General features: G+C 41.8%; 1 protein-coding gene across 14 annotated transcripts in view; it reads left to right on the forward strand.

Annotated features, from left to right (window-relative positions):
- The first annotated feature begins 1,777 nt into the window (after nt 1-1,777).
- RIMS1 (regulating synaptic membrane exocytosis 1) overlaps nt 1,778-26,979 on the forward strand; it is a 356,720-nt gene continuing 331,518 nt past the window's right edge. For 10 of the 14 annotated variants that reach the window (XM_064508660.1, XM_064508667.1, XM_064508662.1 and 7 more), the window contains exon 1: nt 1,780-2,297. In XM_064508660.1, coding sequence (XP_064364730.1) covers nt 2,134-2,297 — 164 coding nt within the window. In that variant the 5' untranslated portion in view covers nt 1,780-2,133. Of the gene's footprint in view, nt 2,298-26,979 lie in introns of all 14 variants that reach the window. The other 4 variants (XM_064508656.1, XM_064508658.1, XM_064508657.1 and 1 more) reach the window with 2 other exon arrangements.

Raw genomic sequence — 26,979 nt, forward strand, 5'->3', positions numbered from 1 at the left:
AGCATCAGTCTCTAACAGAAAGGTTACCTTTCCTGCTGGTCACATATGGTGGAAAGTGATTTTATTGATATGTTAATATTTGGCTAGCAAGACTACACCTAGCAGTAATAACGTAGCCAGACCCTGGGACAAATCACCACTCTGATTAGTGGAGGGTCTGTGTCTTTAACTGACTGTGACATTATGATATTTACCACCCCTTCACAGTGATTTGCTTATTAACACCATCTTAATCTGTTCTGAGCCATCTGTTGGTCATTCAAGTTTCAGTTTCCATCATGTGCTGGAGTAGCTGAGAGACTTCACTTTCTGAGCAGGGCGAAAGAGACTGAACACATTATCAGTGAAAGTTTTGGTGATCACGGTACTGCTTAGTGGTTTTTCTTTTTAATTTATGTTTCCAACTTGTTTCCTGCAGGAAATCTCTTGGGGGCACACAAGCAGGTGGCCACAGTAATTCCTCTCAAATTCAAAGGGTCATGAAGGTTCACAGCCCTCAGAATCTGTGTAAGAGGTTAGTAGCATGGCTGGCTGAAAGCTGGTCCCTCTCCTCTTTCCAAACCCAGTGAGTTTGGCAGCAAAAAGCATTGAGCACTGCCAGCATAGATTTTTTTCCTTTGGTTCTTGCCCATGAGACGATCTCTCTAGAAACTAGAGCTGTTTCCATCAGAAAGCATGACCGAGAGGTCTGAAGTGTCAGCATGTGTTAATAGTAGTTTACATTTTATTTGAAAGTGCAGTTTTCTCTGTTTTTCAGCTTTGCACTTCTAAGTAGCCTGAATGATTTCATTCACTGATATGCATGTATTCAAATAGGCAACCCTTCAGACCACTGGTCGGAGCTCATAAGCATGAGCATGATCTCCAGCCAGTGGATTATATGCAGATAATCTCTTGTAGAGAAAGGCTGTTGGGTTAATTATCAGATCCCCCAAATCAATCTGTGAACTAGTAAATCAGAAATTAATACAGAAGCTGCCCAGAAGTGACGTTCTGTTTTGTTGTGTGCTTGAACTGTTTGGACTGTGGCATGTTTCATGGCAAGTTTTGGTGGGTCCCAGCAGGGAAAAAATGGGATGTGACAGAGATAAGGGTATAGCTGAGAGCACGCCTCATGTGCAGGGAAGCACAGAGGGGAATAGCTGAAGCTTATGGGTGCCCAGTTACCGTGTATAAGGAGCTGATAAGGCAAGTGTAGGTAAAGCTCAAATGGAGGAGCCCGAGGAAGGGGTGGTTGAGTGGACACAGCGGTGGCTCAGGCAAGGGGAGGCGAAGCCCCAGGAGCTGGGGCGAGCGTGGCTGGCGGGCTAGGGAGTGACAGCTCCCATGACACCCGGGCAGAGCAGGGAGCCCAGGCGTCCCTCGGCTGCCTTAGGCCACCCCGCAGAAAGCCTGCGGCACAGCTCCTCAGCGGCTGCCCCGAGCCCGAGGGCGGCGCCTGCCCAAGGCGAGGCAGCAGTCCCGCTGGGCACTCAGGCGAGCTCCCGGCCCGCAGCCGAGGTGCAGGAGACCACGGGAGGACGCAGGGAGAAAGGCAGTGCCAGGGCCAACTCCGCGAACGTGCGGCCGCGGGACGAGTGCGGGGCACCCGAGGAAGAGGCGCGGCCGGCCCAGGTCGCCGGCGCAGGCAGCCGGCGCTGCCGCCCGTGAGGCGGCGGCGGAGCGCCCCGGACTCCGCCTAAGCGGCACCAGCCCCCCTCCCTCCTCCTTCCAGCGCCGAGCTCGCAGCGGCGGAGCGTTTCGGCGGCGGCGGCGGCGGCAGCACCCGCCCTTCCCCGCCGGCCGGCTCGCGGCGCACACCGCCTCCCTCCGCACGCAGCCCGGCCGCGGCGAGCGGGCGCCCTCCCTGCCGCGCCGTGCCGCGGCGCCCCCCGCCCGGAGGATGGGCTGCGGGCGGCGGCGCGGCAGCCCCCCAGCTCCCTGAAGCCGCGGAAACAAAGGGAGGAAGCAGCAGCCGGGCTGGGTTGGATGCAAGCAACCATGAAAGGCTGGGTCTCCGCCTCCTCCGCTGCTGCCAGAGAGCTGCCGGCTGCTGCTGCTGCTCAGAGGACTACACTGTGAGGGGAGGCGGGGGAGAGGCTGGATTGGTTTGCCTTGCCAAGGTAGAAGGTGTAAGGGAGAGGCAGAAATAAAATGTCTTCTTCAGTGGGCCCCCGCGGCCCTCGCCCACCCACGGTGCCCCCCCCGATGCAGGAGCTGCCCGACCTGAGCCACCTGACAGAGGAGGAGAGGAACATTATTATGGCAGTGATGGACCGGCAGAAAGAAGAGGAAGAGAAAGAAGAGGCCATGCTCAAGTAAGCAGACGCCAGTCATTCATTCATTCAGTCACTCATTCATGCGCCGATTGCTGGCGGGCGGGAGCGGGCGCTGCCACACCGGGAGCAGGACGGTACCCGGGGCCGGCTTCGCCCCGCAGGGACCCCTCAGCGGGGCTGGCGCTGCGGAGCCCAGGTCCTCCTCCGCCCCCGGCCCGTAACTTCCTTCCCCCAGCCGTCCTCCCCACCGCGGGAGCCACCTCCTGAGGCAGAGCTGCCCGGGGAGCCCGGCGCCCCGGGACAGAAAGGGACGGTGGCCCTCCTCGCCCCGAGGGAGCGCGCGGCGGAGAGCGGGCGAAGCGGAGGGAGGAAGCCCCGACACGGCGGTGAGGGGCGAGGTGGGATTCCTTTGGGGTCCCCAAGGCTCTGCCTTTTCCAGGAGGGACTGCGGGGTGGGGTTTCCCCGCTCACGGGAGCCTCCCAAACTGCCGTGCTGCCCCCACCTGGCTCGGCCTCGGCTCCCTCCCACCAAGGGGGGGGAGGGGAGGGGTCGGCGGCTGCCCCCAACCGCCGCCCTGCTCGCGCCCCAACCGCCGCCAACCGCCACCCTGCCCGCGCCCCGCCCGCGCCCCCAACCGCCGCCCCGCCGCGGGGCCGCGCTGCCCTGCGCCGCCCGCCGGCTCCCGGGCAGGCAGGGGCTGCGGGGCAGCTCGCTGTGGAGACAACAAGGCGTTTATAATTAGCAAATAAATGTAATTAGTCGCACTGCTCATTACGGAGGGGAAGTGTGCGTACGTGCTTGTGGGACGGAGGGGAACTGGGCTTATCACGCTCCCGGCTACACAGGGAGGGGTGTGGGGAGCTCGGGGTGTTGGTAGATGCCATATTTGGAAAGCAGAACCTTACAGTCTCCGTTGAACCTTTCCTCTCTCTTTTTTCCCCCCCTTTCCTTGTCAAATAATGCATGTGACCACATTTTTTAGCCTCCTTCATCAATAGGAGGCTTCAAACCTAACGTTACCAAATTGCCTGCTGTGGGTGATGAGAATAAACAGATTGAAACTGTGGCCTGTGGAGGAGAATCAGATTTTCTCCTCTTCTGACTACCCTTCAGGCCTATTCACTTTGTGAGGGAAGTGGTAGAATAGGTAGATGGATTATATACAAACCTTTCTGTTATCCACAATCTCTTCACCGTGTAAGGTGTATCTTTATCTCACTGACTTCTGATCTCATATATATGCATTTGGAAGGGACCTTCAGAAGGTGCGACATGGTTTGGGGATTTCTTTTGGCTGCATCAGATATAAGTGCTTGGCAGACGTGGGTTCCAGCTCTTCCCGGTGGCTGCCTCTAACCGACGGAGATACCAAATCCCTGCAGACTCCGAACTTCCATGCCATGTATTGCAAGTGATGAAGCTGGGACTTTATATTCATTCATTATATTGCTGTCTCTGTCCTTTCTCATTGGTGCCTGGATTCGGATTTCTACAGGGGCTACTGGTGCTCATTGGAAAGGTCCACTTGCTAGTGCTGTGTATCACGTAGGACTGGGACTGAAGTGGGGAACGTAGTATCTGGATCTCGGTCCAAGAGGAAGAGTTCAGTTTGCTTTTGCTGTTTGATGCGCTTGGGGTGTGGTTAGTATTTGAGGTGCAACGGTTGAACAAATAAATATTTTGCAAAAATGCGTTGTATTACTCAATGTGAGGAAGCATAAGTGAAGGATGCCTCTTTAGTTTTTATTTATCGGAAGAGAATTAAAAGGAAAAATAGTTCAAAGGTTCTAAGCTGCATTTATCTTTCTTCCATTCCTTTTCCTCTGCTACAGCTACTTCCCCTAAATATTTACCTTTTATTTGATGAAGAAGATTACTAGTTCTATGATGATGTTGTAGAGCAATACTATAAATCCTGTAGTCACTGCAAGAATGAACTTTTATCGGCTGAGATGGTAATTTCTCAGCCCTGTTCTTGTTAACATGAGATAGAGGATAAATTTTCCTCTTTTTTTCTTCTGCTCTTCATTCATATAGTAATTTTTGAATTCTAGAATGATACTTTGTCATTTTTGTAGGATTCTGGGAGTCTTCAGCAGTTTCACTAAAAGGATGTAGGAGACTTTTTAAAAATTTTTAGAAGAGGTCAAAAATTGTTTGTTAATTCAGCTTAAAATTGCTTTATATTATGTTCGAAGGTTTGTGATGCCCAAAGTTTATTTCCTAAAACTGTTTAAAAAACATTTTTAAAAGTTTATTTCCTAAAACTGTTCTTTTAATTCAAGAGAGTAACAGTTTAGACTCTCCATCAGCCTGAGAAATTGTGATTTTAAATAGATTTTTTCTTTAAATAAAGAGCCAGAAATTTATAGAAAATTTACTGAAAAGCTTATGAACCTGTTTACTCATTTTAGTTGTATCATTGGTTTACAAAAATTAGGTCATAGCAAATAATTTTCATGTGGATTATGATTTTAAATCATAGGGAGCTGCTATATTTCTAAAATCATTTGCCTTTTTTATATGCCTAGTGTTTAGTTCTTTCCTGGGACAAGCGTTATATACATCTTGCCAGATGGTAACCCTTATAGATTGGATTTTGAGGCAAGAATTTACTTCCTTATTTTGTAGAGGCATGCTACAAATATGCAATGGTGCTATCGAGATGACACAGCTATATTATAAAAGTCACATACCATTCACAGCCCCTTTCTATTATCTTCAGTAAAAGTTGTTCTGATTTTCCAAATGTCTCAACAAAACAGCCACCAGTTTTTGTTTGAAACCACCTGACAGAGAAATGTTTCCTTGTGTAACGCCCACATACAAATCTGGAATGTCCCCTGAAGTAAGGCTCATTTATGTTGCAAACTAGGCTACTTTCAATCCTGGACTGACGAGAGGTCCGATACCTGGTGCCTCATGAATCATAAAGGCTGAAAAGGGTACAGCATTTCCTTCCTGTTCTGGATGTTCTAATAGAAAGAAAAGTTTCTGAAACAGTATTGGTAATCTTCATTTACAGCATTTCTCATGGTGAAATCTGTAGGAAAAGTTCCTGGTTAAATTGCACTATTCTTCACATAATGATTATAATATTGTGGATCCAAATGAATTAATTTGAGGTGTTTCTGTGAGCAAGTTGCATGGATTTCAGGAGACATGAAAGAGGTTAGGGTCATCAGTAATGAAGCTGTGTCCCTCTCCACGGTATCTGCACCTCTCTGTCTTCCTGAGCCCTGTTTCTGAGCCTGAGCTAGAAGCATTCCTGCAAAACCTCTCTGCCAGTTCATGCTGACATCAGCACATATTGCAGCGTGCCTGCCTGGGAGCTGCTACAGGGAACAGGACTAGGGACAATGTAACGCTTTCTCTGCTTGTTCTGGAGAATGATAAAAATGTATCCTTCTATTTGAAGCCTTGTTTTGCCCATGTGTCTTCAGGAACTTGCCCTGCCTGTCAGTTTATTGGCCTGCTGAGTTTCCTTCAGCAGTTTACGGCTAAAGGAACTTGCCACACCCTTAGGATAAAGGGGATCAACTTATACTGGCCAGTGTGAACCCTTCCCTCCCCCCCCCCCCCCCCCCCCCCCCCCCCGTGTATTCCTGATCAGTGACAAAGACCCTGTCTTCCCCCGACCCTTTCAATATCAGATTTCAGGCTGCCCTGTGTTGTGTTTGTGCAAGAGAAACTTTGTGCTATCCTCTAACCTGTTGAATGCCTTGGAGCAATGTGTTTGGGGGCTTTTGTGAAGGTTCCTCCTTTTGCTTTTTTAAGAACAGCCACATCTTGGCATGAGGAACACTTCAATGTTAGCCAAGTCCCTTGAAATCAGCTTTACCTCTAAAGAACAGGTTTTGCATTCTGCTCTAATAGAGTTAGTGTCACTGTAGGTACTCCTGAAAGCATATCCATGCCTCAGTGCAATGAAGTGCAGCCCCAGTTTGGTGTATGGTACCGAAGACTCATATCCACATAAGCACTGTGATGCCTACCTGGCACTCAGTAAAAATTGAGGCACCTTGAGTGCAGTCCACAAAATCTTTTCCCTAATAACACACCTGAGAAGCCAGGCATTCCTGTGTGTCCAGGGCCCACAGTCCCAGAGCACGTGCAGGCACACAAGGGCCTTGGCTGCAGTGAGTTGCTTGGCTTGCTGTCTGTCTTGGGCTTAAGCCTGTTTGGAAGTCACGGACTACAGTCATATGCTTAAGTCCTCTGAAAGACCTGACACTAATATAGCACACATCTTATGCATGATTCCACACTGAACACAACTCAAAGCACTGGTGTTACAGCAGTGGGTCTTTTCTTAACATGTAGGCAATAGTACTGCTTCTGATCACCTTAGGTCTAATAGCCCTGTGGCTAGGAAGTAGCTATCTATGCCCAATGCGCTTCTCAGACAGAAGAGATTGTGTCTTGAGAAGGGCCATTAAGTTCTAAGTTAGTGGAAACAGTTTGGCTCCCCATACAGAGCAGAATGAAAAGTTTATGGGCCCAGAAGCCTAACTCAATAGCAAGCCCAAATAGAGCTCTCCCCTGCAAGGGGATACGTGCTTTTGTTACCCAGGGCTGTTAATTCAGCCTGGGTTAATTAATACATAATAAAGATTAAAGAGTCATTCGATTAAAAGTACAGAGAGCTTGGGGAGGCAAGTCATCCTCCTTTGCAGCTGAATGATCTTGTCTCAGGGCTTCAGAGCTGCCTCCTTGTTCCTGTGTGGTGAGGAGAACTTCACCTTCATGCCTGCCACACCTTTGACAACACCATTGGAGAGTAGTCTGTTGAGGAGGTATGGCTTTACCACAATAGACTCAGCTCTTGCCCATTCTTGCTTCCATTTTCGTGCCAACTGTGCTAGATTTTGTGGGTTTATCTGGAGACTGTAGTCTCTAGCAACTCTCTTATATAGAGATTGGCCTTCTAGACCCCTAGCCTTCCACTGCTCTTGTATAAATAAATTTGTGTAGCCCGGTGGTAGAACAAGCCATGGCCTCCTCTGCAGACTAATTCACATAGGAGACCTTTGTCCTGTGTTACATGGTAGGTAGAAAGAGAAAAGCTTCATACAGAGTGGCTGATGTGTCTAGGCCGAAGTGCAGATTTTGACCTACAAGTTATTCTGATGTGACGAACAAATTGTGGGGGCGCTTGAGGAGGAAAGTTTTCGGTGAGGCTGAAGAGAAAAGACAAACCATAATTTGCAAAAATATTTTAAGGAAAAATGTTTAAAATGTTTCAAGTGTAAATTCAAACACTAAGCCTGCAGCAACTGTATTGTTTGTGGCTATAAGGTTCTTTGAAGTGGGATAGCTTCTGTTAATCTGCCATAAATTTCAAGCATAGACAAATCACAGAACTATATATATTTATATGTATGTATTTAAGCTGAAGTTTGCTTGTAAGCAATTACGTGCATTATATCATTGGGTTAGTTAAGCATTATGCCCAAAACACAGAATCTGTGAGCACTGCTGGTTGAGTTCCAGTCTCTTCTGCTGGGGACTCTCACAGCCCAACAAGGCACCGTACACTGGCACAGTCAAAGTATGCTTTTCTCCACTGCTTGTGGAACAGTAGCTGATCAAGAGGGGAATAGGTATAAATCAGCCTTGGATAAATTTTGGCCAGAAATTAGAAGGAGGTTCCTAATTATCAGAGCACTCATTTTCTGGAGCAAATTTTAAATGAGGAGAAAAGCTCTTACTACTCCTGTGATAGGATTTAATGACGTTGTTAAAGAGATTGTTTGCCTTGTATTGGCAATAGTAGGAAACTGAACTCTCAGACACAGGGTGGTCACTTCTGGTTTTGTAATCCTGGCTGAGTTGCTCCACTGGAGAAGCCAACAGGTGCTCAAAGCCTTCCCAGATCTTAGCAGAGTTGTTCCAAGAGTTGCCATGGGAATGGTAGTTAATAATCAGGGAGGAGGTGATCCTAATATGCTATTTTGACCATTTACTGTAGTGCCCAAATCTGAATTTAGTAGAATTCGGGTTTCTAGACCAACACAGATACTGGAGCCACTCACTTTTCAGGGCTGCCAAATCCTGAAGTCACTTAACATTTGATGAGAGTCTGTGTTTATGGTGAAAGCTCCCCAGATACCCCCTATAATTTCCTATGTTCGCCCAGCAGTTTCCAGTCAGAACTGCTAGGTACATAACTCTCTGAATATTAACAGATTGGCAAGGAGGCACCTGTTCCTAACCAGTTTTCTGGAGACAGTATGTTTCCCTCTCCACTTCTTACACTTGGACCGTGCCTAACACTGGCAGAAAACATTGAATTCTGCTCAAAACACAGTGGCAGCTGCTGCCACCCTTGTATTTTGAATAGTAATCACAGGAAAAATAAGCAACTAGGGTTTCACAACCTTCCTAGCCTAAATGGCATAAACCCACCAGTGCTAATTCCCCTTCCATAAACACTAGGGAAGGGAGAGAGAGGATCGTTCTCCATCCCTTCTGTTGAAACTGGGCCACCATAGAGAAATGAATGTAAGAGTTGTGGGGCCATCATGAGGAAGCCTGTCATTATCCTATCTTTAGGATAAAGGATCTAAAGCCTATTGTTAACCCCACTGAGAAGATAAAAGAGGAATCAAGGGTTCTGGGAATGGCTTGTGAATTTTGTACTAAGGAATTAAAGAATACAATACATAAATAATACCCAAGACACTCTCCTCTGAGTCAGGCTCCCTCTTGCTTATTTTTCCATAGTTCCATGAATCTCACTTTCCTTTTTGTGCAAAGAGACAGGAGGAATAGAGGATATCCTCACCTCTATTGCTTGAAAACCTTTTATTTTTTCTTTTTATTTAAAGGAGTTTGGAACCATCATGTTTGAAGCTCTTTAGATGAGCAGGGAGCAGAATCCAGACTACCTGCTGTTTGGGTTGTTTAGGTACCTAAAATTGTCTGGATAGTCCCTTTCAGTATCACATTGTGCCTCTTCCTGACTACCAGGTTTGATCCTGACACTTTGCTTTACAAATCCAAGTTGTGAAGGACTGGATTTTCACAGAATCATGGAATGGTTGGGACTGCAAAGAACCTCTGGAAAAAGTCTAGTCCAACCTCCTGCTCAAGCATGGCCACCTAGAGCAGGTTGCCCAGGACCACATCCGGTTGGGTTTTTGAATATCTCCAAGGATGGAGACTCCACAGCCTCTCTGAGCATCCTGTTCCAGTGCTCAGTCCCCCTTACAGTAAAAAAAAAAAAAAAAAAAAAGATTTTTTTTTCTTATGTTCAGAGGGAACTTCTTGTGTTTCAGGTTGTGCCCATTGCCTCTTGTCCTGTCACTGGGCACCACTGAGGAGAGTCTGGCTATGTTGTCATTAGACTCTCCTTTCAGTATTTATATATATAGATAAGATCCCCCCTGAGACTTCTCTACTCCAAGCTAGACAATCCTAGCTCTCTTAGTATCTCCTCATATGTCAGATGCTCCAGTGCCTTCATCATCTTTGTGGCTCTTCACTAGATTCATGCCAGTATGTCCATGTCTCTCTTGTACTGGGTAGCCTAGTACTGGACTCAGCACTCCGGATGTGGCCTTACCAGTGCTGAGTAGAGGGGAAGGATGACCTCCCTCAACCTGCTGGCAATGCTCCTCCTCATGCAGCCCAAGGAGCTGTTGGCCTTCTTTGCCGCAAGGGCACATTGCTGGCCCATGTCCAGTTTGTCCTCCAGGACCCCCAGGTCCTTCTCTGCAAAGCTGCTTTGCAGCCACTTGAACCCAGCCTGTATTGGTACATTGCTCCTGAGGGGCAGAACTTGGCATTTCCCTTTGTTGAAAGTTTTAAAGTTTAAGAGGGAGACAGTAGGGCAACACTGCTCTAATATGTTCTCAAGTGAGTGAATTATTCAGAGGAAGGATTGCTCATAGCCACTGCTCCCAGCAGCTTTCTCTCTACTGCTCTAGGCCCTTACCAGGGTAGGGAAAGAGGAAATTGGACAGTGCTGATGCTAGTTTTGCCTTTTGCCTAGGGGAAGCATCTGAAAAAAGTTAGCAACATTTGAGGCTTCAAGTTTTCACCACCCTGAGAGGGCAAGTATGGCCAGAAAGGTGTCCTGATCTGTCAACAAAAGGAGACAGGATGGCGGTGAGCTCAGGATTTCTAGGAGGCTAATCATGGCTTTTAGGGAATTTCAGAGAATCAATAGTGTTTTTTCCTGCAGGAAGTTGGAGTAAGTGGTCCAAGGATACTGTTGTGTGTAGTCATAAGCTATACATAACTGCACGCAGTTATGTTGTACAGCAGTTATGAGACAGTCATTGACCATTCTAACATGGGCCTACCTCATCACCAAGGCAGCAGCAGGAAACTGCCAGCAGAGAATCACAGATATTCATAAGAATTGCCTCAGAAGCTGTAAAAGAAATGGGAGATTATAGGGGTTGACAGATAGTAATGAAGGTCACTTCCATGTTCTAGAAATGCACTTCAGATCTGTATATGCTGAAATGTTGGGAGGTCTAAAGTGCAAATTTTATATTCTTTTCTGGCCCGTTTCACTGGTTTTATTGAAATTCACAAGATGTTATTTCTGTACAGGCTCCTTCTCTCATGATTCTCTGCTTGATACAAGAAGCCTCCAAAGCCTCATACTCAGCTTTGTCATGTAGGAAGTCTGACATTCCAATAATACTTGGTGACTTGAAGTCTGTGAGTCTACAAATTCATAGGCATTATTTGTGTCCTAAAGAAGAGTGAAGACAAAGATGGGATGAAAGAATATAGTCTCTGGACAGGAACTTCTCAAAGTTGTTATAAATCCAGATCTTAAGAGGGATTATGCAGAAAAGGCCTCTTTTCTAGAGGAGAAGGGTACACTTCCATTGGTTGTTCTTCTGAAAAATAGAGGTGTTCCAAGGGGGAACTTTAAAGAAGTATTGAAAATTCTCAGTTTTGTCAACACTCTTCTATTTTCTAAGTCTTATGAGAAGAATTTTTTGATACAGGAAAGCAACTAGACAAAAGGTAGTGTGCTTCCTTCATCAGGCAATTACTGAGCATTTTAGGATTTTAACTTAATACCTGAAGAAAAGACTATTTAAAAAATACTGGCTTAACATTTGCAGCAGTTGTATTCAGGCTTGTTAGGATGCTGTCTTTATTTAAACTGGTAATTGACAAATCAAAATTTTATGTTTGTTTGCTGACATTTAGAGCCACTTAAAATTTCTAGTCAATTTTAGCTTCTCATTCTTTCTAATCCCTGAGGCCCACTGCATTATTTTTCTCCTCTGGGCCTACAGGTTTTAATTTCCAGTCAAATTTGACTTCTCCATTACGCAAGGAACCACAGTGCTGGAATGTAGTGATTTTTTTTTTTTGGTGGGGAAAAGAAAGCTCTTGAGCACCTGCAGTTTGACTCTAATTTCCAGTGGTGGTAAAACATGTAAGAATGTCTTATGCAATCAATTACAAACTCCAAATGGTTTAATGCTGCTTTTTAGAAATAGCTGTATAAAACTTACAATTACAGGGATGATTTATTTCTGACCAGGACTGTGCAATTTCCCCCAGTCAGATCTATGTTTTAGGTCTGTAAGGATGTAGATAGCTTATCAGATCTCTGCATCTGTAAAAAGTTATAATTATTTATTCCATCTCATATACATCATAGACATGGTAAAATATTATGTAATATTTATGGTGCCTAGTTTTGGAATTCAGGCAATAAATGTTATTCCAGGTTATTTTTGGTTTTCACAAAAAACAGCAGAAAAGAATGACAATATCAGAATACTTGTTGTCTCGGTTAAGACAGTTTGCACAAGGCGACAGGATTGCATTTTAATTCCTTGTACTTATAACTGAAATATCATCTTTAAAATATAATTGCGTATCAGATACTTATGTCCGGAGAGAGTTTTAAACAAGAAAGCCACGTTCCAAATATATTTCTGGCACAGTTACAGAGGCACTGTAAGGAAAACTAGTTGCAATTTTCAGAATAATGACATACACACAAAACCATTCATACACTTGCCACTCAGAGACATGAAGAGACAAGGGCATGATGAATAACTGTTTCCAGACAGTTCTAGATTGAATTAGTACATCTATTTTTGCAATCATTTCTAAATCAGTTCACACCAAGTGTGTCTTATTATTTACAGTGTCAAGACTGTGCATTATGCTTATGGTAAGTGTTGTTGATCCTACTGAAGACTGGGGAGCACGTCTTATCTATGCATGCTTTTTTCAGATATGAGTGTAATAAAATGGATAGTTTTTGAAATCTCCCAATTTTTTGGTCACTCTTTCCCATATTAAGCACTCAGTCTTGTAGTCATTGAGAATTGATGTATCTCCTGATAGGTGCTTTTTGATCATGGATGAACCTAGGAGAGAGAGTTACGCTTTTTAATGGAGACAGTGGTTGGTCTAACAGACTGTTTCAGATTTTGAGGATCTGTGGTGTAACTAGAGAATAATTTTCTCTGTGTTTTGGCCTTTAGATAAACACCAACTTTTTGTTAGAATGGTGTTGTATCAAAAAACAGTTATTATCTTTATGGTCCTTTTTAAGCGTTATTTTTATAAACTTTGTTACGTGAAATTCATTTGGATATTGTTCATGAATGCAAAAAAGTCCAACCTTATTATTTTGGTAAAAGTGCTATTATATTGCAGAGAGAAATCTACTACTCTTTTACCAACAAACAGAGCTTTCTTTTTGTTCTGAGATTTGCTAATGGAAGTCTTCACATGCTTGAATGATCTAAGTGTGAAGTGTCTTCTCAAGTGTTTCTCTTGGTTACCAATCCTGCATACTCTGAAGTGATCAGAGAAGGAAATTATGGGCCCAAAAGTCTGTCCACTTCTTATACTATCAAGTCGAATAAAATTACATCTTCTTACAAATGTAGTTTTGCTTACAAGGACAATAGACATCACACATTTTGTAGCTGATGTTCAGAAAGATTATGTCTATGCTTTTTGTAAACAATATATTAATTTTAAGGTCTCTGAATAAATTGTTATGGCTCCAAAATCAAAACAATAAACTAGGATTTTGCAAAAGGTATATTGATATACTGTTCTGTTTCCAGATATTTAGCAAACCTACAGCCCTATCTTTTACTACACAAACAGTCACAGAATCTCAGAATGGTTGAGGTTGGAAGGGACCTTTGGAGATCATCTGGTCCAACCCCTCTGCTCAAGCAGGGTCATCTAGAGCAGGTTGCCCAGGACCACGTCTGGTTGGGTTTTGAATATCTCCAAGGATGGAGACTCCACAACCTCTCTAGGCATCCTGTTCCAGTGTTTGACCACTCTCACAGTGAAGAAGTGTTTTCCTATTTTCAGTCCAAAGAGTTAAATATTTGCATAAGTATGGATTAATCATGTGGAAGTATTCTGCAGGATCAAATGTTTAGCAATAGGACTTTTGAGAGAAATGACAATGAACCGGTTTATTTTATGTAAAAAAAAGTCCATTTTGGATTATTGAATATATTTAGCCACATTTCTAGTCATAATTTATTAGTATGACTATGTTTCTGCGGATTTCATTGCTCTTATGAAAGGCATCAAGACCTAAGCAAAACCAGACATAATAGCTGCCTGAGCTTTTTAATGTGCTTTCTTTACTCAATTTCTTGAACACTTACATGCACTAAGAAAGTAGTCAGAGTAATTTTTCATTTATGTTCATTATTTTCCAGGTTTTTAATTAGCTTTTCATATGAAGTTATTTTCAAAATAAAGCCATTTGCAATTTTGCATATTTGCAGTATTAACTTTAGAAGCATTTTGACATTTGACATCAGGAGGCTAAATTCTGTGCTGATTAAATGAAATTGCACTGATGTAGATGAAAACATAATGAGAAAGCTTGAACAGTAAAAGGACATGAACAAATGATAAATATTTAATTTAGCTCATAAGTCTCTCTGGTACTGTAACCTACTGTGAAAATTTTGACATTGGATGAAAAACCTAAACTACAGTTAAAAACTAATACCTGTTTGGCAGAATGTATATGTGCATTTGTGTGTGTGTGTTGGTAGAACAGCGAGGCAGCTGCTTGATGGAGTACAGAATGCATGAGGCTAGGCAGTTGGGAAGAAAAGACATAATTTATGAGAACTCTAGATTGTCCTAGTTTAACTCTTTTGATTTTGGTCCTGGATGCAGAACAGAACTGCCACCTCCAAAGTATCAGGGCAATAGGTTTCCATTTTATGGATGAGAATTAGAAGAGGCTTTTTATGTGTCCTTGTGCATAAGAGTATGGAACCATGCCATATGTGCATGTGAAATATGTGCAAGTTGTTTTATAGGCTTTAATTGCAACATTATGTTGCCTAGCATCACTTGATATATGCAGAGTGCATTGGTCAAATTTGATCATGAGCTGAAATTGAGATCAGGTTTGCCTGCAGTCATATCACTTAAGATCTGACTAGTGTTACAGTCTGACAAGTTACTTCCATGGACCAGCAAACAGTTGTATTGCTGAGGTTTTGTGCCTGCACTGAGTTTGATTAACTTCAGTGAATCTCTGCCTTGTAACAGGTGTCACCGAAAGCTCATCTGCTAACTGGAATAAGATTTAAGTGTTGTTGAGTCTATTTAGATGGGATACTTCCCAGTAAATCTTGTATGTTGCAGTAGGAAGCACATTTTTCTCAAAATTGCTGCTCAGTTGCTCTCCAAGCTTTGCATAAAAAATAAACTTAAGAAAAGTGAAACGAAGGTATGGTTACTTACATTTCTGAAAAAAACATTTATCACTGTACATGAGCGCATCTGTATTTTTTTTCTTTAAGCTGTCTTGTATATACCCCTAATTTCCAGCAGTTTTAATGTATTTTATTTTTTTTTGTATTCTCCATAAAGCTGTGTTTTCATATGCTGATAGAAGGGTACTGTGTTCACTCAGAGGTGGGGATTGCAGAGCTATGTGGATTGATTCTGATAGTGGATATGTAAAAAGTGTGTAAATTCCTTTGAGATGAAATGCACAGTACATTTTTCTTACATTTCAGAGCAAAATTAGATATTGATTTTTTTAATGTGAAATCTATTCTAAGAATATTGAACCTCACTAACTAATATTCTTGTATTTTGTGTTTTTAGATGATTTGATATTGATTGTTTTTTTAAAAATTAAAAGCTCTCACATTTATAAGCACAATCTCTTATAGTTTATTTTACAAATTTTCTGTAAAACTGCATTAACTTAAAGCACAGCATTCTCCCTTTAAAGAGTATCATTCAAACAATTATAACACTCTCAGTAAAGTAACTTTAAACATAACTGTTTGGACTGGACTGACTGGTCTGAACTCTTCTGACTGACTGAACTATAGGTTTGTTCACCTGTAACATCCCTTTTTGTGGTGGCAATCTTTAAAGTTCTAAACTTGTCCCTGTCTGAACAGATTTAAACAGTCCTTGTGAAAAAGGAGCTGTTAAGTTAAGTCAAGTTAAAGGCCAGATGGCAAAATGCTCTTTCTTCATCCAGCCAAGGTGATCTGATTCTTTGCTTTCCCAGGATTTATCCTTTATGGGATTGTAGAATTAGTGGAGTTGTCAAAGTGATAGAAACTTGAGGAGAACAGCAATGATGATACTGCTTCCTATTATGGAGGGGTTTTGTCCTCTTGTTCAGAGAGTTTGCTCTTTGGCAATGCTTTCAGCCCTGTTGTTAGGGAATTTATGGCCAGGAGTGCCTTCTTCTGTCTGCATGTAAGTGTTTGCCGTATTTCTCTCAAATCAAGACCTTGTCACAGTGATTCATGGTTTCTGTTACCTTCAGGTGGGTTACTACAACATACTGTACATGGGATTACCCTTGAAGATGATCCTATTGATCTCATATTGTGCTTTTTTATTTTTCCCTCTGTTTCTTACTGCATGTGTTTCAGCTCAAAGCAGCGCTTTCCTTCCCATGTACTGGTAGAAGAATTGAGGTCAGCTGAGACACTCAAGAGGACATTCTTAAAGTAGGGAAGACAGGGAATTTCCATATGTAGTTTTGGTGGAGTTCCTGTATGTCTGATAACTTTTTATGAAAGCCCAAGTTTGAAGATTATGCAAGGTAGCTCTCTTGTTACATGAAAGTTGCAGAGGTGGATAAAATCTAATCTTGTTTGCAATTTACTTGATAGTGTAAAATACCAGGTGTTAAATTTTGAAGACAGGCCCTTGCATGTCTGGCATTCATGAATAAACCAAGCAAATCAGTAAGTAACTTCTGTAACAGCCACCCTTTTGACTCCCATGTCACAGACCAAGAACTGAATGAATAAGACAATTTAAGTGTTTTCCCTGAAAGAAAAGTAGTGTTTCTTCTAGGTTAAAGCTGAGGCTACTGGGAGTATGTGGAAGCTTTTTTTTTTTTTTTTTTTTTTTTTTTTTTTTTGATATGCTACCATAGATTGTCTAAATCTAGTAGTCTAAAGTGTTTATCCTGTGAAATGTGGAGCCCATTTTATGTGATACCAAGATGTCTGTACTTCCAAGAACTGTACCTCAGAGCTGTCAGTCACATATTTCTTATAAGTACCTAAACCATTTTTATTATACTTTGTAAACTTGAGAAGTGCTAATGTTGTCTGTTAATTAGAAGACAGTTCAAATTATACCATGTAATACAGTGGTGCTTCCCAACTGAAGTTCAGAGTTGAATGCTAAATTAATTTGTGATGCATTTCTGTCTTTTTCTCCTAGTATGTTTCTCATTAAGGCTTTCAATTTCATATATCTTCCAGTTGTTAAAATCATCTTGGTTGGACCTACATGTATTACATATGTATCTTACCTAATATATATGATATATATAATACATAAGAGCTTGGTTTTTAGTATTTTAGCAACATGTACAGTTATTTATCTTTCCTCCTTCCAGTCATCATAATCATGCTCTTGATAAATTAAAATCCTAGACAAATCAAGTTGGCTTAAAAAGCCATTCTCTTCATGTTAATATTGTATTTCTGTTTAAGGACAGCTTCCTGTAAAACTGCAAGGAAATTGCAAATATTTTTCCATGTCTCATTCAGTGCAGATGTCATGCTCTGCTCATAAAGTCTTGCTGATGGGACTAACTGTGTGATTGTTGTTCAGAGGTATGCAGCACAGAGTACATACTGTTTGGTTAGGGCTGAGTGTATGTCTGTGCTGTCCCTGGAGGTATGATGGCAGCATGGAAACCATGCCTGTGCTGTCTTTAACCTGGCTAGCACAGGTCGCTGTAAGAGCAAGGGCTGGAGCAGACAGAAATTCAGCATTGTCTGCTTTCCTGCCTCTGACAGTTGTTAACAGGAATGCTTCTGCTCAGGGAGGAACAGGAGAAATGAGATATATGGAATGATCCTTCTTGTATGGTCTCCAAGGATGGGATTCAGTTGCTTAAACACAGATACTTAGTGCTATTTAAGAAGCCCAATGGTACGCCTCCTTGTCTTCAGCTGGGCCTCTCTCCCCCAGGAGGACGTCTCCCATAGATCCCTTGGGGTATCTGCCCAGGCCTGTGAGAGAATCTTGGATACCACAGGGTATTTCAGACTGCCTTAGACATCTATCTTTAGGCCACTGAGTCCCACCCTTAGTTCCCAGCTCTAATGAGGGCAAGGCCTGCTAAATCTGAGCATACATGGGGGAGGACAAAGGGTGAGAAGTTGCTTGCTATTTTAAAACAGCAAGAGAGGGCAGCAGTGGAATGAAGAGAGCTCAGGCACATGCTGTGATTTCAGTAGCTGACTGGCACTAAAATCACTCAAATACATCATGGCTAGGTATTTCCTTAGCTGGAAGCTATCCCTGGACAGTCCTGGTTTCATTGCTTGACACCAGATAGCAATGACAAAAGCTTCAGCTCAGTTGACCGATGTGACTGTTTTCAGACTTGTACAACCAGTTCGATTTTGCATCTTCATGTTGCACAAGCTGGTTACATTTAAAGTTATTGGGGTTTGCCTGCTTGTGCTGTGATCCCACTTTGACAGCTATGCTAGCAAATCCTATCATACAAATAAGGATATTTGTACAGCCATATAATTGGAGCAGGTTTTTCCTTGACTTAGTTTTATCTTTCCCAGCTTAGAGTTTGAGGGTTTCAAAAAGTATCACATAGAATACATGAATACATGATTGTGGCATTGTTTTAAAAGACAAAGAAGTGTTTTTGAGTGTCTTTCCACCTTTGTTGAACGAATGCATTGTGTCTGATTTTCTTCTAACTCAGTAACTGTGTTTATTTTTTTCCAGTTATACTTCAATAAAATGATTAAAAAAACCAGTAAACATCATGTAGATGCCTGCATAGAAATGTAGCTGCTCCCAAATTTGAACATTTTAGCCTTTGTGTTTTGTTTTGTTTGTCTGCCCCCTTCTCCAGATCCCTCCTATGGGATTTTTGAGATCATTGTCTTTCCTTTTAGGGATCTGTCATTTCTCATATAATGTATTATGGCTACTTGAGGGAAGAGCACATTTCTTTCCCCATGAGAAGTAGCACTTCTGGATTGTGAATGACTATTAAACTAGCATAAATGAAACTGATATAGTTTGCTTGATAAAATCTCTATTTAATTTTTTTTTTTTTTAAGTCTTGAGTCTCATGACAGCCAATGTGTCTTAAATGTTCTCGCAAGGTAACCACCAGATTCCTTTAATAAGAAGAAACTGCAGAAATGGTTGACGTTTTGTATTGTGCTGGCAAGGCCATTTGCTAGAAAAACAGTGGTCGCTTAGTTGCTATGGGAGAGCAAAAATGAGGAGAGAACATGCAAGTGCAGACTATAGTCTTGTGACGGACAGCAGAAAAGGTGAATGTACTGGCCAAGGGAACAGGAAACCGTGAGAAAGTATATGTCACTTGAGGCCCAAGAAGTTGAACTCAGAGTGCATATGGGCAGATTTGTGGGGATTAAAGAGAGGAAGAATATGTGCCAGGAGAGAGATGTGATGGAAAGGCTGGAGTTAAAAGAGATAGGAGCATGGGGAGCCTGGCAGTAGGCTGAGAGTGATGTGGCTGCCTGTTTGTCTGGTATACCATGGGGGTAAAATAGCACTTCTGCACCCTGAGATTGAGATAATGAAAAGTGATGGATCCTCTGATAACAGACCTGGAACTTGCATGTTTGTATGTCTCTTTCACTTTGAATTTGGGCTGGAGATGTTTAAGCACACAATTCAGGAAGAAGTGAACATTTTTTTTCAATATGAATATAAATTAGAAGGAAATAAATTAGAAAACAAAAGGTTCAGGAATACTCAGTGTTTGCGACAGTCTAATGATTGTGAAGTGAAGGGTCTGAGTCATTAGGTTCAGAAGCTTGGGGCTTGGCAGTGCTGCTTTCCCAGCTCTCTGCAGGCTCAGATGGTGCGGTGAGAGCATCCAGAAACGCAGAGTAGCTGGACCAAGACAGGAACTGAACTCCTTGGTGCATTTGAATTCAACAGCCCCAGGAACTCAGCATTTTGCAGTATCACTAGCTATTCCTGAGCTGGCCTTGTGGTCCTCAGTGGAGTGTAGGTCAATGTGAGAGATCTGGTCTGGTTTCACGAAAGGGAGTAGTCAGATCTCCTCCTTGTGTTTGTAGCCTAGGACTTGGAAACCAAGCCCAGCCACATCTCAGAGGTACTAAGCCTGAGAATAGTAATCCAACTTGTAATTTTCCAAAACAAATTCCCATGATTGTTAATGCAACAGTCTCACAATTTGGGGGCCTTTGTGATTTAGAATGTTTGGAATTTGCCTTAAACTTATCACTTATAAGAAAAGTGCTGCTTTTGGTTAGGAAAGGACCCCTGCTGCCACAGAAGCTGTGTAACAGAGGGCTGTGGAAAAGCTCTGCACTAGGAGTTTACATTCCTAACAGAATAAACAGACAAAAGGAAGATGAAGTGTAAAGTACACAAGCTTATCAGCTGTAAGACAGCAGTAAGTAGTTAGTCTCAAGGCTTGTAGGCAGGGTGCCACCTCCCCTGTGTCTGTCCAGCCTTGTCAGCTCTAGCCTGGCACACTGGAGGTTCTGTGCATGTACACATTAATCTGTGCAGGCTCAGTGCCTGAGGGAATGGAGTGTGTTTGTGTGTTTTTGTTTTTAATTAAAGGTGGCATCTCTGCTTTTTGGGTGGATGAAGAATGGAGTTAGGAGGGATCAGCTAAATTGGAAGAAAAAAAGCATAGAGATGTTGAAGTTTGAGAAGAAGGTGCAAGTACTAGGAGACTGAGCAGTCAAGAAGAAAGATAAAAGATTGGTGCAAATGACTATGCAGTAGAGAGTTCAATCAGAACTGTACAGAGCAGTCCGAATATCCAAAGGTCCCTGCTCTGCTGAATCAGGAGCTGTTCTTGGCTAGGAAAACTAATTCTTTTCTGTATTTTTTCTCCAGTGGGTGGAGATCTCCCTGGAAATCTGTATGCGTGAATATTATATATAGTATTATATTATACTCTTCTGTGTGGGTATACATATGATAGTAGTAACATCTGGCTCAAATTAGTTGCTTTGCAATAGGTGTAAATGGTCCTTCCTACACCTGTGACGACTGAGGAACAAGAAGGTAAGGAGACAGGCAAGGAGCTCTGCAGAAGAGCGTGAAGTAGAATCCAAGTCTCTCAAATCCCACTCCAGTGCTCAGTACATGAAAGCATCCCGGAGGGCTTGTCTGAAGGGCAGCTGAGACAAGAAGCCATCTATCTTAGCAGGAAATTAGTAGTGATATAAATGGATTTGTGAATACAAAACATTTATTATTCATCAACAATACTTGTTCACTGGTAAAATTGGTGGATTTGCTAGATCTCATTCTTTCAATGTGCTGCTGGGAAGTGAAGAAGTAAACTGGGAAACAATATTAGAAGAAGCCTTTGGCTATTTCAGTATTTAGGATGAGACACATGAGTGCACAATCTCATAGATTGCATAGTGTCATTTGAGACAGGCAAACATGACTGCCTTGTTTTACTCCCCACACTCCTGGGTTTCAGGGGCATGCTTAGCTGCTTCTAAAGCTGATCTTACCACCTGGAACATCTGGATGGTTCCTCTCTCTGTTCTCCTCAATGCCACAATGGAAGGGATAGAGGACACAACATCTAGATCCTATAGAGGTGGCATAGAAGTCTCTGCCTAGATGTTGTACTCTCTGATCCTACATGCTGTGGAACAGCTGGGAAGGGGAAAAGAACAGATGAGGGGGCAGTTCCAGCTGGATCCTTTATTATCCTTTTCCTCCATATACAGGACCTCATTGGGCTATAGTGCTAACCTTATTTTCATAGTTGAAGACTTTGAGATTGTCATGCAGGAATACTGCGGTTAACACAGAACTGAATCTTGTCTTTCCTGAGCTGGCCCAGCTCTTTCCTTTCTAGATGTTGGAGAAAATACAAGAAAATACAGGTAGATGATGGATGTGAAAGAGGCAGAAGAGTGTATTGATGCTACATTTTGGAGGGGTGACTGCAGCATACAGTCCTTCAGTAAGCTTAGTTTGGCTGTTTGGATGGAAATAAAGGTAGAAGGATGTGGACTTTAACATGGACCAGGTGTCTGCCCCAGCATACATAACCAGGGATGCACAATGAAATCTCAACCTGCAGTGCATGTAGTCATGATTTCACAGCTACACAAGCAGATGTAGTTGTTCAGAGATTGCTGCTGACCACAAATATGTACACAAAAGAAGACGGTTTCAAATATGTGATGTTCACTAGCCAAAACAGAAGGGGGGGGGGGGGGAAGGCAGGAGAGAGACAGTGAGACACAAGTATGTAGATCTGCCAGGGAAGGAGATTGAGGGAGCTGGGATATTCTTGAGGCTGCAGTAAGGAAGGAGGTCATACTGGTTTTCCCACCAGGGCACTGTAACTGAATAGTTTTTCTTTCCTTTTCTATCTCTGATTTCTGGAGAGCAGGCTCAGATGAGTATTTCAAATCTGAGATATGTTGTCGATTGCGGTTGACGGCTTTGTTTCTATCAGAGTGCTTGGTCTTTAATTTGGGGAAGAAATACAAAGCTGTGACACCAGCTATTTGGTTTGTCAGTGATATCTTGCTGCAAGCTGCATGTGCTAATTTCAAAGCTTGGAATTTGGCAGAGTCAGGATTTGGGAGTGACTGCCTCCCACAGATGCCTCTCATAAGTCATGTGCTTTTAGCTTTAGCCTATGCCAGCCACATCAGACCTACAAACAAACACCTATAATATGATTTTTTTTCCACTATGCTTATTGTTTTATGGTGCTGTGATACATACACGCATATCCTAGTGGTCATCCTTCATGAGAACAGGGTAATGAATACTGTTCTTCTTCTGAAAGCATCAATTACTTTTCCTTTCTTTTAAATTGCTGTAAAATACCTGAAAGGTACCAGCCCTAGATATTCAGTTGTCTAACCACAACTGATGTGCACTACACAGAGCTTGTGCTGTCTTCCAGCAGTTCTGGAGGGGTCACTTAAAGATGAGATGATGATTCATTTTCCAAGTCTTTTGTACTTTTTGTTGAACCTTAATGGTTGGGATTTCTCAAAAGTGCTAACTATGATGAAATATAGCTGCTTGTTTGCCAGGAATTACAGATGGTTATCTGATTTTTTCAGAGATGCTCTGAGCTGCCGTGAGGCTCGGTGTGTAGCTGTGAGACCTCTGACAGTATGTAATAAAAGTCAGCAGCAATTATCAGTCATTGTCATCCAGAAAATCTCTTTTTATTCTGCTAGTGGTACTCTGAGATTTGTACATCTTGATTTCACCTTAAGAAAGTATCAGCCTGGATGTTAAGTTATTGGACAGAGACTTGAGATATGATTAATCTTTGCAGGATACCATTCTGGGCAAGTTTGAACTTGCTTATACCTCAGCTCTGTACTTGCTCAATTGAGATAATGCTTCTCTCTTCCTTTCATTGTCGTCCTCCATTATTTAGGTTGCTTTTCAGCTCAGTCCTTTTCTATATGTGTGGATAATTGCAGGGCTTTGCTGCAGTGAGGCTGTGGTCTCTGTGGAGGTCTAAAGGCACTGCTGCAAAACAAATTAATAATAATAAATCCAAATAACCAGAACTATGTTATCTGTTTTGGGACAGGATCTGGTTTTGTTGACATCTGCAGGTGGGTCTGACTTCACTCTGCCTACCAAGATGGGAACTATGTTTGGGGTTCTTCTATAAAGAGTACTACCTGTTGGGTGGCTAAGCCTCATCCTTTGTCCAAGGTGATAATTTCCTAAGACTCAGATACAAATACAAATCATTTTGGCTAAGGAAATTTTAAATCTATTGTATAATATACACAAGACCAGGAATAGCTATTTTATGATGGTAGTTTAATGGCAAGTTAAACACGTTATGCTAGTGGTAAATATTCATGTTTGCTGCTCTTAAACTCCGAAATTTCATGTTGTTATCTCAGGTAAGGCATCTTCTGTGTAGGCACAATGTTTTAGACACAAAACATATAGTTGAAAATACATTTGAATCACTGCATTTGCTTTTTTTGTCCAGAACTGGCCATGCAGGCAGTTTGCGAAGACCACATCTAGATTGTTGCAATCTCCAGATTTTAATAAAGAAACACAGACCCCACTGTCTGGATTTGATGTTTGTGCTCCCTGCACATTGTGAAGGTATTTGTGACTGCCTAAAGGTTTGAAACACAACCAGCATTTCTTCATTTGTTGAGCTTTCATGCTTTGGTATTTGATGATGGTAAACATTACCCACCCTGTGAACAGGGAGCATGCTTACCTGAACTATATTTGCATGAAGTGCACCCCATGAGAATCGAAAGTAGGATATTCAAACACTTTATGGTCTTACTTCATTATAAAAGGTGGAGGCAACCACTGACCCCATTTCAGAGCTGTTAATCCTTATATTGCTCTTTGGCCATTCTTGCATTGTTTAAACAAGGCGGACTCAGACTGTGTTGCTGTTTTTGCTTCTTGCATGATTATGCAAGCTTTATACTGTACACCAAAATCTTTTTTTTTTCCCTCTAAGTCATATTTATAATGCAACTCAAGGCCTACTTGTTAAGAAAAAATGGAAATAAATGCTTATTTTTTGAATAGGAATCCCTCTTGCGCTGGTTGCATGATTATGAATTTGCCTTTGGGGGCTCTGTCTTCAGGAAAAATTGTGGCAGGAAAGCCATTCTCCAGGTTGGTCAACAGGGCAGTTCCCTGATAAATTTCTGTACTGCTAAACTTAATGAAAAAAGGATGAGAAAACCTATAGCTCGGAGAATGTATTAATAGTCTTAAAGCACATTGTATTGAGGGTCTTAAAGCACATATGCAAATAAGATTGAAATATAGTTTGCCAACACAGTATATAGCAATCCATACTAATAATAAACCAGAACATAGCTGATATAGTTCTTCTGATATAGAAGTCCTTTATTCCAGTCTCCCCTCCAAAAGTCCTCTCTCTCTAAGCACATGTATTTTTAAAAATTGCATGACATGCAAAAAATATAAAACATTTTTTTAAAAGATGTTGAAGGGAGTTATTACAAACTCTTTTTGTCAGACTTTTCTATAAACAAATGTAATCAATATATAGAAAAAAATTGATTTTAATCTCTTTTTAGCCAGAGTGGGATCTGCAGATAAGAGGAAGAATAAGTGCAGCTCCAAGTTTAACAAAAGCCATTTTAAAATCCTATTTACATCTTCTGTCAATTTTCTCAATTGTTTTAGTTCATTGAAAACTTGAAACCATAGCCACACTCCTTCATGAGGCATTTAATATGAAAATCTTTCCACTGTGCTTATAAAGGAAATCTGAAATAGTTCTTCAAAGGGATTTCTGATTTTTTTTTAATATTCTTTTTCTGTGGGTCTTGCTACTTAATGTAAAGTTCTATTTAAATCATATTCTTGGTAATGTAGAACTCAAATTATTAGAATGAAAAGTTTCACTACTTTCTAGACCTTATTTGGCCCTAAAGTAGACTCCATAAACTTTGGTTTAGTGTGTAATAAAGCACAAATAAAAGAACCTCAAAATGTAATTTTCTTTCCAAGCATAGCAACGCCAGTTTTCTGTGCCCTGAAGTATGGGAAACTACTGGAAAATTGAGTGGCTGTTTTAGAGGCTACAGGTGCACAGGTCCTGAAGAGTAATATGCCTTCAACTTTTTAATAAGTGGCTGCTGCAGAAATTTTTTTTTCCCACCATGTGATAATCTTATACATAATGTGTGTTCTGCAGGTACTAAGGGACTTTCTTCATTTATATTGCTATTTAATCTCAGGAGGGAGGGCACGCTGCTGATGAACAAATTTACATTAAGTTCCACTCTGCTGAGAATATGTATAATTTTTTATACTGATGCTATTTTGACAAAAATAGCCATTTGTCATAAACTGTTTCATTCTAAAGATTAAAAACCCGAGCTCTTCCGAATGCTTGCAACGAGCCCCAGAACTGTGTCAGTTTTTGGAAGGGATAGTTGGGCAATGTGCAGAGAAGTTAATGCCCAAAAGAACAGAAAAATGTATGAAATAGTAATAGAACAGTTTCTTAGGCTAGATTTTTCCGCTGTGAGAAAGATACCAGTTTGTGAGCCTGGAAATAAACTTCTGCTGGACCCAGTGAGTTCTCCTTGCCATGTAGTCCTTCATTATTGTCTCCACCTGTGACTGATTCCAGTCACACTTTACTTTCCCCTCTTGTTTTGTTCTGTAAAGAAAATGAAGTATTGGGTATATATTGATGGCGTGTTAAGTGCATAGGAAAGATTTCAGTAGAAGTACAATATCTGGAGCATCAGGCAATGCTAGGCTTTTATTCTCCCCCCCGCCCCCAGCACAAAGTGCTGCTCTATCAGAACCTTGTGATTGTAATGACTGATCTCTTAGTCTGAAATGGCGTATGGTATATGGTTGTGTACTTTCCTGTAAGTGCATGTAGATGTGCAAGTTTGTCTTTTTAAATATAGTCAGTAGCAGCCAGCACACGGGGTTTCCTGCAGTGAGTAGCATAGCATAGGCAGGTGTTTGGATATTTGTCCTAGGAGCAGGAAATTGGATTTTGTAATCTCCTAGTCATTTGTTCCATTACTGTTTGCATATATTTTTACAAATGTAAGAGGTAGAGATAAGACTGCTTGATTCTGATAGTGAGGGGATGAAGAATTTTATGGAAATTAGACTGTTTGGACCTTTTAATACCTCCTTTCTGGATTTTTTTCTTCACTGGGCTATTTTAAGTTGAAAATTTATATAAAAGTATAACATTTTAAGAAGTGCTAGATGGACTCTTCTCAACGATCTTCACAATTTATTGTGTTGTTTTAGTGTGCTTCTTGTTTAGAAATTCCCCATGCTTTCTAATTCAGCACCAAATTTTCCTTCAGATAGGCAGGTAAAATATTCATAAGAGTGTCTCCTTTCCTCAGTAGGCACAGCAAGGGGGAACTAGCTACTTGCCAACTTGTAGCAGATATGCTTGAGGTGGAGGCTTGCTTCAGTAATACACTTTCATAACATGTGGTTGAGGGAACAGAGTGATGGGAGAAACTTTTCTATGTATTGTTTGAATGTCTCATAAAGCATTTTTCTCTTTTTTAATATAAATGTTTTTATAAATATATATATGTGTATATATATAAAAATATATATGATTTTATCGCTATAAACATTGGATTCTTAGTGGTTGCTAACACAAATATAAGCCCTGTGGCACTCTTGCTTTCTCTGTCTATCTCCTCTCCAATTTCTTCT

The sequence above is a fragment of the Dromaius novaehollandiae genome, chromosome 3 (genome assembly GCF_036370855.1).
Source record: "Dromaius novaehollandiae isolate bDroNov1 chromosome 3, bDroNov1.hap1, whole genome shotgun sequence".
Classification (NCBI taxonomy): domain Eukaryota; kingdom Metazoa; phylum Chordata; class Aves; order Casuariiformes; family Dromaiidae; genus Dromaius; species Dromaius novaehollandiae.